General features: G+C 40.9%; 3 protein-coding genes across 3 annotated transcripts; all 3 read left to right on the forward strand.

Annotated features, from left to right (window-relative positions):
• Nucleotides 1-2,967: 2,967 nt before the first annotated feature.
• On the forward strand, nt 2,968-4,742 carry LOC101308420 (F-box protein SKIP2-like). The gene has a single exon (XM_004289144.1). It carries the CDS (start codon nt 2,968-2,970, stop codon nt 4,564-4,566), a length of 1,599 nt encoding a protein of 532 aa, XP_004289192.1. The 3' UTR covers nt 4,567-4,742.
• Nucleotides 4,743-5,064: 322 nt separating this feature from the next.
• Nucleotides 5,065-9,899, forward strand: LOC101308715 (TMV resistance protein N-like). The gene is made up of 8 exons (XM_004289145.1): nt 5,065-6,234; nt 6,416-7,565; nt 7,734-8,018; nt 8,153-8,312; nt 8,400-8,684; nt 8,775-9,172; nt 9,269-9,600; nt 9,875-9,899. The coding sequence occupies exons 1-8, from the start codon at nt 5,726-5,728 to the stop codon at nt 9,897-9,899; spliced, it is 3,144 nt and encodes a 1,047-aa protein (XP_004289193.1). The 5' UTR covers nt 5,065-5,725.
• Nucleotides 9,872-10,873, forward strand: LOC101309008. Its single transcript, XM_004289146.1, has 4 exons — nt 9,872-10,009; nt 10,207-10,435; nt 10,528-10,714; nt 10,803-10,873. Exons 1-4 carry the CDS (start codon nt 9,951-9,953, stop codon nt 10,871-10,873), a joined length of 546 nt encoding a protein of 181 aa, XP_004289194.1. The 5' UTR covers nt 9,872-9,950.
• The last annotated feature ends 81 nt before the right edge of the window (nt 10,874-10,954 follow it).

A 10,954-nucleotide genomic window follows, 5' to 3' on the forward strand; every position in this document is an offset into this window, starting at 1 on the left:
AAGAAACAAGAGTGATCAAACACACTCTTGAACCCGCGAATAAAATTCCGGGATTTGGGTACCTGCACGCACAAAATCCCAAGCATAGAATGGAGATGGAGAAGGGAGGTAAAGGATTTTATCCTCCCCGAGTTATTGAACTTGGAAAAGTTTAAGGTTTCAAAAAACATACCTTTCTAGAGGCTGTCGAGAGGAGAAATAACATTTCGCCTACTTATACTTCGAATTTGGGGCTGAAAATTTGATAGAAGGAGCAGCATTGGATGGGGAAGCTGCTGTCAAAATTTCAGGTTGATCGGAGCAAGGGAAGGTGGTGAACCGGTGGTCGGTAGCGGCAGCGGTCTGGAATCTTCCGGCGGCCGGTTCGGAGACTTTCCGGCCGGTTCTCAAGGTGAGACCGGCGGCGTTGGATCCGGGGCGGAGAGAGCTTTCTGGGGATATAAAATTCCGGCGGAGGGTAGTCGGAATTTTGGTCGGAAATCGGGAAAAACAAGGCTGCCCGAGATAGCAAGAGAGTTATCTTATTCATTGATAGGAGCCCTTTATATAGGGAATTACACAATACCAATATGGTAAGGATATGAATACATAGATCTAGTCTAACTACATATCCTATTGGCATAAGGCCAAGGCACACATAGAGAATATCTTAGAACAATAACTAAAAAGTTATACGACACGGTCACTAAATTTAATTCGATATAAAGATAGACAATTTCGATACAAGAGTAGAGGAGTTCTAAATCTAGTCTATTTTTAACGGATGAAAGCAACTAACATTTGAATTAAACTAGTCTAATTGATATGTCGGTAAATATATAAAGTATGACGAATCATGCATGACGGTCACGGACTATAAACATGTGTCTTCCCCTTGTTTTATACAAGGAATCGAAGAGGGATCAAAACAGTCCACGAGACTCAAAGAAACCGATAATGACCTGCTCCAAAATTTTCCAATTCCAAACCAAACGGTCCAAGTCTCCGAGTCTAGCTGTTCTAGCAAATTAAACACAGAATTAACCCCGTAATAAGATTTAGAGAGACCAGGTCGTGGTCAAAAAAGGGGATGCCTCTTTCTGTTATTTTCTGGTCAACTCAGGGAATCCTCCATTCCTCTCTTTCTGGAACTCTTGCTTGTAATTCAGACAAGACCCATGAGAGGAACACAGACAAAACACTGAGTCGCATAATTAACATTGTCAGTCTGATTCCACAGATTATTAGGGCATGCATGGCGCGTGGAGTTGAAATTTCCAGATAGAAAAAAAAAGAATAATGGAAGAGAGAAAATGATGAAGAATAAAATAAAGGGCGGTGTCTGCCGGCAGGGCAGAGTGGGGTGGATAATGAGGTTGATAATATATGGAGGAGGGTCGGCCGTGGAGATTGCGAGGAGGTCACGGAGTATCCCATTTTGATTTCATATATGAATTATAGTTTACATTGTGTGTGTTTTTGGAAACTTATTATTATGATGTGGATAGTATATGACAAGCCTTTGTGTTTATAAATGATGGAACTCTATGGAGGTGGTATTTGTATGGAACTTGTTCATCTCTTTCGGGTTTGATTGAGTCTGGTTTTAGAGTAGGTGATTGACATTTAGAGTTTTTGTAGTTGACAATAATTGTGCATCTCTTACAACTTGATGCACGGTTAGGGAAATAGATACCTTTCTATGCTTGTACTCGATTATAATAATGAAATAGAAATTGTTCTAATTCGTAGGAAGGGGATTTGAACATCACAAAAGAAAGCTGTGAATAAATCAAGACCATGAGCAAATGCATCTCAAATAGCTCGACACAACAAAATTAAAGGGATGAAGAGGTTGCCAAAGAGCGACCCATAGTTTACACATTACTTTCATTATCACACCGTAATAAGTAATTAGGATTAATTAGTGCAAGAAGCCTAATGGTTATTGTCTGGTTGGATGTATTCCTCAATCTAGGTTCTAACCCTGAATTTATCAAAGTGGTCAGACATTTCTGTTATACATAGTTTGAGATTTTCACATGCATCAAAACAAAAGATTAACTTTATCCCACACTGTCAATAAAAATGAAACAGATCTACAACACAATTTACATTGCAAACCAACCAAACGAAATCCAATGACCAAAGTAATGAAGCCGTCAGCCCGTCACATACCAAGTTGGGAAGATGCACAATATGACCAACTCCAATAACCGTTAGTATACCCTAACCAGTCACGAGAAAACGAGCACGATATAAGAGTCAGTTTTACACGTCACTGTTTCCAAACCAGTCTATAAAATAACACAATTCATACTGAAGTTTAGTGTAAAACAAATACAATGGCCAAAGCAATGTAACCGTCACAGACCAAGTTGATATGGAACGGTGAATAATTTGACTAACTCGAACCTAAAGAAAAAGAAACTTAAATTTGTTCATACAGAAGCTCTGATTAACCACCTAGCACCTGAGTGACAACATGTAAATCTAATCTCACCTCATTTCTTTTTCTAACACAAACCGATAAAATTCTAAAACATATCAGTATCATACCATATTAAGTCTATTTCCTATTCACAATCTTAGCTGAAAAAAAAAAACCGATTCACAAAGTGAAAGACGGTGGAGCTATTAGAACCAAGTTTCATCCAAGAGATTACAAGCCAAACGTGTGTTTGATTCCTCGAAATGTTAGTAAAAACAAGAATTAGCATGAGAAATTAAATGAAAGTCTAGACCTTCCAATTTAGTTAAAAATATAAATGCCCAAATGGAACCCCCTCAATACGTGAAACTATTATAACACACCACTATATAACCCCATCTCACGCACACTCACTCCCTCCCATCCATAACATTTACCCACCTTGAATTAATCAACTCAAACCCGAACCCAACCACCACCTCTCTCATTTCCTCTTTCGGCGGCGCGTTATCCTCACTCGCCACCTCCACCACCACCAACAGAGCCTCTTCTCTCTGATGGGGCAGTCATCTTCAATCCCCGAGACTCCACCGCAGCGAGAAGCCTCCCCCAGCCGGCGATTCAGCTTCAAGCAGCTACCGGTAATGTCAACGCCGGACCAAAACGACGACGAATCTGACCGTTCTGACACCGTCGACGGCCGCGACTACACTTTGGATCTCCCCGACGAGTGCTTGGGGATCATTTTCCATTGCCTCGGCTCCGGCGACCGGAAAAGAAGCTCCCTCGTCTGCCAGCGCTGGCTCCGCGTCGACGGCGAGCACCGCCACCGTCTCTCCCTGAGCGCGCAGGCCGGAATCTTGCCGTTCATTCCTTGCATATTCGCTCGGTTCGATTCGGTGACGAAGCTCGCGCTCCGATGTGACCGGAAATCGATCAGCATCGACGACGATTCTCTGGTCTTGATCTCCGTCCGGTGCAGGAACCTCACGCGCCTCAAGCTCCGCGGCTGCCGGGAGATCACCGACCTCGGAATGGCGGCGTTTGCTCAGAATTCCAAAGGATTGAAGAAGCTCTCCGTCGGCTCGTGCATGTTCGGCGCTAAGGCCATGAACGCCGTGCTGGAGCACTGCACGGCGCTGGAGGAGCTGTCGGTGAAGCGGCTCCGGGGGATCCACGACGCGTCGGAGAAGATCGGAGCTGGCAAAACGCCGACGACGCTGAAATCGATCTGCCTGAAGGAGATACTGAACGGTCAGTGCTTTGGACCGTTGATTGTAAGCTCGAAAAATCTCAAGACTTTGAAATTGTTTAGATGTTTGGGAGATTGGGATAGAGTTTTGGAAATGCTTGGAAATGGAAACAGGGGATTGACTGAAATTCACCTGGAGAGGATTCAAGTGACCGATTTGGGGCTTTCGGCCATTGCGAAATGCTCGAATTTGGAGATTTTGCATATTGTTAAGGCCCCCGAGTGTTCGAATTTCGGGCTTATTTGTGTTGCTGAGAATTGTAAGTTGCTTAGGAAGCTTCACATTGATGGATGGAGGACTAATAGAATCGGGGATGAGGGTTTGATTGCTGTAGCTAGGGATTGCCCCGAAATTCAAGAGCTTGTGTTGATTGGTGTAAATCCGACTTCATTAAGCTTGGCTGCAATTGCTTCAAATTGCAAGAAATTGGAGAGGTTGGCGCTTTGCGGCAGTGGAACAATTGGAGATGATGAATTCGCTTGTATTGCCGCCAAATGTGTAGCATTGAAGAAGCTGTGTATTAAGGGGTGCCCGATTTCGAATGTGGGACTTAAAACGCTTGCTTGGGGTTGCCCCAATTTGGCCAAGATTAAGGTCAAGAAGTGCAAAGGAGTGAGTGGTGAGGTTGCAGAATGGTTGCGAGAAAGGAGAGGATCACTGACTGTTAATTGGGATTCTGGAGAAATTGTACCTTTGGATGCTGCGGCTGGTTTGAGTGGAGGTGTAGAAAGCTCCATGGAGTTTCCGCTTGATCATGTAGCTGTTACCATTGCTCCATCAAGTAGCAATAATCCATTGGCATTGTTTAGGACAAAGTTTGGGTTCTTTTCAGGTAGGAGTTTTGTTCCTTGCACATTCAGAAGGTGGTCAGTTAGTGAGAATAGTAACAATGGAAACTTGTAGTTGATCTTTGTTCACGAGGGCTGAAAAGAAGTTTACCCTCGGGTCCTTAGCTCACTAGTTTACAGTTACTGATCAATCAATTTTCTGTATCTGATTTTTTGATTGTTAATGTGTATGAATTTTTCTTGATCCATCCTTATTATGTTTGCTGGAATATGTTTCTCAAACTTCTGATATATTTGATGTATGCAATGGCGTATATGATTTCGCGAATGGTGTTGAAAATGTGAAACTGCCTGTTATTTCATTTTGAAACCTATTTTCATACACTGTTGGTAACTGGTGAATGTACTCATATGACTAGTTTCATCAAGTACGGTAAAGCAGTTGGGCAGATTTTGGAGTTTATGGTTTATCAGCTTCCGTATGCTTCTCTGGAATTTGGTGGTTCATGAATTGTGACATGTTTCTTATTGTGTAACATACTAACATTTGCCCAAACATTTCTGCTCTTGATTTGAACTAGGTTTTTAGTGTTGTTCTGAACAAAAGTTTGAGCCAAATGGTGATTCATGAACAGAGTTGTTTAGCTCAGTTCAAGGTGTTGTGTATGGCTAGTTACACAACTCCTTGCCAGATTTGGCCACATACCCAAGAGTTCTTTACCTTCTTTCTTCCATAATCCCCTGTGCATCTTCAAAGCGGTATTACCTATCACAAAACTAAAACTTCAGGTAAACTCAATTGTTCAGTACCCGACACATTTTACAGCGCCCCTTCTTTCAATTGACCGTTTAGTCTCATCTGGTTATGATCAATACTGTTCTTTGGATCAAATTGTCATGATCAACACACTGTTCAGTGTAACATATTTTATTTCCGGCTTATCAGAACCTTTGGCTTGTTTGTTGCTTCTCTCACACTCTGCAAGTCTCCCCCATACATTGAAATTACATTCTATGCTTCCCCTTTTTAAACTAGGTAAAATATTGTGATGGCCGGCACGAGGCCTTCCATGGTTTTGATCGATCTGATCCGAAGAGGGTAATATAATCATTGTTTTTGCCGTCACTTTCCATTGGCTTTTGTTCTAGCTTCACTCCAGCGGATTCTACCAAGACCACCTTCATCTCCTTCAACCCATAATCCCATCATTCTGCCAACACCAAAACAAGAATTAAGCTAGAAACCTCCATCAGTTTCTTCTTCATAGTCTCATATGGATGCAGCTGCGTCATCATCTTCAACTTCTTCATCATCTAGTCCACCCTCTAATTGGGAGCATGATGTGTTCCTCAGTTTCAGGGGCAAGGACACCCGCCATGGTTTCACAGACCATTTATACTTTGCTCTGAATCAGAGAGGAATTGACACATATAGGGATGCAGAGAAACTTCCAAGGGGAAAGTACATGTCTTTAGAACTTGTCGAAGCAATTCAGGAGTCAAGGTTTGCGGTCATTGTTCTTTCAGCTAACTATGCCACTTCAAGTTGGTGTTTAGGTGAGCTTGCTCATATTCTTGAATGCAAGAAACTGAGGGGACTGGAAGTTCTTCCGGTTTTTTACCATGTAGAGCCATCCGAGATAAGGAAGCAAGCTGGAGGGTTGGGCATGGAGATTGCCAAGCATGAGATGGATTTCGAGGAGAAGAGAAGGAAGGTGGACAAGTGGAAGGAAGCTTTGAAGGAGATAGCCAGTCTCTCCGGATGGCATGTCACCAAGGACAGGTAATTCTGGCTACTTTTCTTGTTTAACTGAAACTAGTTTGATATAGAAAAAAAAAGAAGTCTGGTGTTAATAGATTGATGAATCTGATTTCTAGTGTCAGTATATAGTTGTTCTACTTTTTAGAGTTATGGCTGAGGAAATCTTAAATAATAGAATGCAATTGTTGTCAATTTTTTTTAGGGGAGAATCAGAAGTTATTCAGGAAATAGTTAAATGTATTTCAGACATGTTGAACAACATGTTATGCAACCCGGACAGAGATTTAATTGGGATGGATGCACGTATTGAGAAAATGGAGTGGTACTTGGATCTAAGGTCGAGTGATGTTCTTGCGGTAGGGATTTGGGGGATGGGGGGAATTGGTAAGACAACTCTGGCAAAAGAAGTTTTCAAAAAGATTCGTAACCAATTTGATATTAGCGGTTTTGTTTCCGATGTGAGATTGTATTCAGAAGAAAAGGCTCTAGTTGAGTTGCAGAAACTTCTTTGTGGTTCCTTCTTCGGGGACAGCAATATAAATATAGACACTGTCGAAAGAGGGATCAGGTTATTGAAGAAGGTACTATGCAAGAAAAAGGTGCTTCTCGTACTAGATGACGTTGACAAACTTAAACAACTGAAAGATTTAGCACCTGGAATGCATAATGAAGAGAATTCTTGGGCGCCAGGGAGTCGACTCATTATAACAACTAGAGATAGGCGCATATTGACAGAATGTGGAGTACTGGAGTCTAAAATATATGAGGTTGAAAAACTGAGTGATGTAGAAGGATTTCAGCTCATATGTCAACAAGCCTTCAAGAAAAACTATCCACCAGTTGAGTTTGTAGAGCTGTCCAAGAGTTTCATAAAATATGCCAGTGGCCTTCCTTTAGCTCATAAAGTTCTAGGATCACACTTGTATGGTAGGGAGATAGATGAATGGTTAGAGGTGTTGTATAGACTGGACGAAGAGCTGGATAAAGATATTTTTAGTGTGCTCCAAATAAGTTTTGATGGATTACATGAGACTGATAAGAAAATCTTTTTGGACATTGCATGTTTCTTCAATGGTGAGGATCATGTTCGTGTAAAAAATATATTGAAAGGTTGTGGCTTTTCTTCCGGAATAGGCATAACTAACCTTATCAATAAATCTTTGATTAAGATTGAAAGGAAGAAACTGTGGATGCATGATTTACTGCGGTGCTTGGGTTGGCATATTGTCCGTAGAGAATCTGTTGTCCCAGGTAAACGTAGCAGGTTGTGGCTTGATGACAAATCATTTGACTACAAACGCAGAAGGTTATGGCATGTGGAGGATGCTCACAATGTAATCACGGAAAATACAGTAAGGCTCAGAGTTAATACTACTTTATAATATCCACACACACATGTACATATATAAATATTTATAATGCACGGTTCTTAAGCTTGTGTTATTAATTACTATAGGTTCTAGCTTGAGTTTTTACTTTACAAATCAATTGAATCTTGAATGGGTGCATTTTTTGTGTAGGGAACAACTTCTATTGAAGGCTTGTTCTTAAGCTTGCATGAAAAAGAAGAAATACGTTTGAATGAAGACCCGTTCTTAACTATGCACAACCTAAGATTGTTGAAGATTTGTAATGTGAACTTTCATGGTGTGCAGTTCACCTATCTTTCTAGAAAATTACGGTTTTTGGAATGGCATGAATGCCCCCTAGAATCTTTGTCATCTTGCTTTACACCGGATTCACTAGTAAGCCTGGTTGAATTAAAGATTCCTAACAGCCGCATTGAACAAGTATGGAATGGAAGGGTAAGATTATTCTTGCTAGTTTAGTCATCAAACATTTTTCTTGTTAGGATTGTTTATTGTATCACTGGCTTTTTCAGTATTTATGAGTTATTTATGAGTACTAATCTTCTTCTCGCTTCTTATTTCATAAACAGATATCTCTGGAAATGCTAATACTCATGGATCTTTCCAACTGCCAATATTTAACGATGACCCCGGACTTCAGTACGGTCCCGAATCTTGAGCAGTTGATCCTCCAAGGTTGTAAGAAGTTATCAGAGGTTCACCATACAATCGGGAATCTTCAGAAACTGGGTATTTTGAACTTGAAAGGCTGCACAAGTCTAGAGAGTCTCCCCCAATATATTGGCTTGTCATCTCTCCAAACTTTTATTCTGTCAGGATGTTCAAAACTCCAAGAGTTTCCGCAGATTTTGGAGAATATGGATACGTTATCAGAACTTTATCTAGATGGCACGGCTATTTGGCAACTACCTGAATCAATCCAGCATTTGAAAGGCCTTGTTTGGCTAAATCTAAGCGGCTGCACGAACCTTCTCAGTATTCCAAGCATCCTTTGTAGTAGTTTGACATCCCTGAAATTTCTCTGTCTGTCACTGTGCTCAAGTATGGACAATCTGCCGGATAACATAGGCTCCTTGGAACACTTGGAGGAGCTCGATGCATGTAATACTGCTATAAGAAAAGTGCCCGAGTCCACATCTCACCTCAAGAATCTTAAACTATTGTGTTTTCATGGCTGCTCTGGATTCACAGGTTTAGAATTGCCAAACAAGTTCTCAGGCTTGAGGTCTTTGACAACACTAAACCTAGGTGGATGTAATCTCGCAGAAGGTGCAATCCCTGATGACATTGGTCATTTATTCTCATTGCAGAGTCTTGATTTAAGTGAGAATGACTTTTTCACCATACCTGAAAGCATCTCCCAGCTTTCTGAGCTTACAGAAATTTCGCTGTTTAAGTGTAGCAATCTACAGTCATTGCCAAAAGATCTTCCATCAAGTCTAAGAAATGTAAATCTGCGTGGTTGTCCTATGCTGACAAATGCTTCATCTAATTGGAGGAGATATCCGCCTCAAAAGGTTTTGAGTATCATAAACTGTCGAAGACCAGAACACGAGGAGGAGGAGGAAATCTTTCCTGAACTCCATAAGGTTCCTTTCTCTCTCTCTCATCAGGCTATTATCAAGTTCAATTGTGCTTTTCTATCTGAAATTTATCTAATTACTCTCTTTTACACGTACATACAGTTTCGTTTAGGAAATCTGGAAGTACTCGATCTTTCCTACTGCCAACACTTGAAGAAGGTCCCTGACTTGAATGGGGTTCCAAATCTTAAGAAACTGAACCTTGAAGGTTGTGAAAAGCTATCTGAGGTTCACCCTACAGTTGGGCGTCTCCAACATCTGATTGTTCTGAATATGAAAGGATGTGTTGATCTATTGAAATTTCCCCGTTCCATCAGCTTGAAGTCTCTAAAATTATTTGATCTTTCAGGATGTTCAAAACTGAAAGAGTTTCCAGAGATTAATGGAGATATGGGGAAATTTTCACAACTGCATTTAGATGGGACGGCATTAAAGTATCTGCCAATACCAATGAAGCAATTCACATGCCCTATTTTGATAACTTTAAGAGGCTGCAGGAACCTTTTGACTGTTCCGGTCCTGTTAAGTCTGAATTCTCTCAATCTGTCAGGCTGTTCCCGTATAACTAGACTGCCAGCCGACCTGGGAACAATGGTACATTTGGAGGAGCTTGATGCCTCTGAAACTTCCATAACTGAAGTACCGTATTCCATTTTATGCTTGGAGAAGCTCAAAGTGTTATCTTTCTGTGGATGTTTTGGTTTGCAGTTACCTGACTGGTTCTCGAATTTAAAATCTTTGAGATCATTAAATCTACGTAGGTGTGGTCTACCAAAAAATTTTCATGATAGGCTCTTCTGGTCGACTTCACTGCAGAGTCTGGATTTGGGTGAAAATGATTTGGTGAGTATACCTAATGAACTTGGTAGACTATCCTTTTTGCAGAAATTGGATTTCAGTGGAAACAATTTAGTCAGTGTACCAAATGAAATTGGTTGCCTATCCTCTTTGCAGTGTTTAGATTTGAGTGAAAACAACTTTGTGAGTATACCTGAAAGCATCTCTCAACTTTCTTGGCTTACAGAACTTCACTTGTTTAGGTGTAGTGTGTTACAGTCTTTGCCAAGAAATCTTCCATTCAATCTAAAATATGTCAATGCACGAGAATGTCCCATGTTGAAGAATAATGCCGATACTTTGACAATGTGGGCTTCCGGGAAACGGTTCTGCTTCATAAATTGTGGACAATCAGAAGAGGATAATGTTCAGGCAAGCCATGTTCCAGTTCCAGAAGACAATATTGGACTACTCTTTTCCAAATACATTCAGGTCTCTGTCTCTGTCTCTCTCCAACTCTCACTCTTTTCTTTTTCCTATATATTCACCATGTTTCTTAAAGTTTCTTTTATTCTTCGTTACAGAATCGAATCTATGGTAAAAAACCATTCGAATTTCGTTTTCCACATAGTACAAGAATCCCCCATTTGTGGAGCCATTGGAGGAGTGGCCCTTCTGTGGCAGTCCCGCTATCTGATAGTAATAGTTCGTGGATTGGATTTGCTCTATTTGTTGTTTTCGAAATCCTTGAGAAAGAAGATTTCGACAGCAGTTGGGAATCAGAGGAGACTATTTGTGAATTTCATACCAATTTTGGGTGTGAAAATTCACTAGTTTTCCAAAATTTCCCTGACTTCAGGACTGGTCCATATGGACTTTGTTGCTACGAACCACGAGTTGGGAAATTTGGTGGCTTGTTCGATAAATTAGTACTTCAAGCTACAGTTTCAACAAAGAGACCAGATTTGAAAGTGAGAGGTTGTGGGTTGCATCTAATATCAGAGCACAATG

Source organism: Fragaria vesca, linkage group LG1 (genome assembly GCF_000184155.1).
Source record: "Fragaria vesca subsp. vesca linkage group LG1, FraVesHawaii_1.0, whole genome shotgun sequence".
Taxonomy (NCBI): Eukaryota; Viridiplantae; Streptophyta; class Magnoliopsida; order Rosales; family Rosaceae; genus Fragaria; species Fragaria vesca.

Bases quoted from the DNA above. Each gene is read 5' to 3' on its own strand.
- LOC101308420 (XM_004289144.1), top strand. From the start codon at position 2,968: ATGGGGCAGTCATCTTCAATCCCCGAGACTCCACCGCAGCGAGAAGCC.
- LOC101308715 (XM_004289145.1), top strand. From the start codon at position 5,726: ATGGATGCAGCTGCGTCATCATCTTCAACTTCTTCATCATCTAGTCCA. The intron at 7,566-7,733 runs GTAAGGCTCAGA...TTTTTTGTGTAG, and splicing joins ATGTAATCACGGAAAATACA to GGAACAACTTCTATTGAAGG. The intron at 8,019-8,152 runs GTAAGATTATTC...TTTCATAAACAG, and splicing joins AACAAGTATGGAATGGAAGG to ATATCTCTGGAAATGCTAAT.
- LOC101309008 (XM_004289146.1), top strand. From the start codon at position 9,951: ATGATAGGCTCTTCTGGTCGACTTCACTGCAGAGTCTGGATTTGGGTG. The intron at 10,010-10,206 runs GTGAGTATACCT...TCACTTGTTTAG, and splicing joins ATTTGGGTGAAAATGATTTG to GTGTAGTGTGTTACAGTCTT. The intron at 10,715-10,802 runs GTTGGGAATCAG...CCCTGACTTCAG, and splicing joins GAAAGAAGATTTCGACAGCA to GACTGGTCCATATGGACTTT.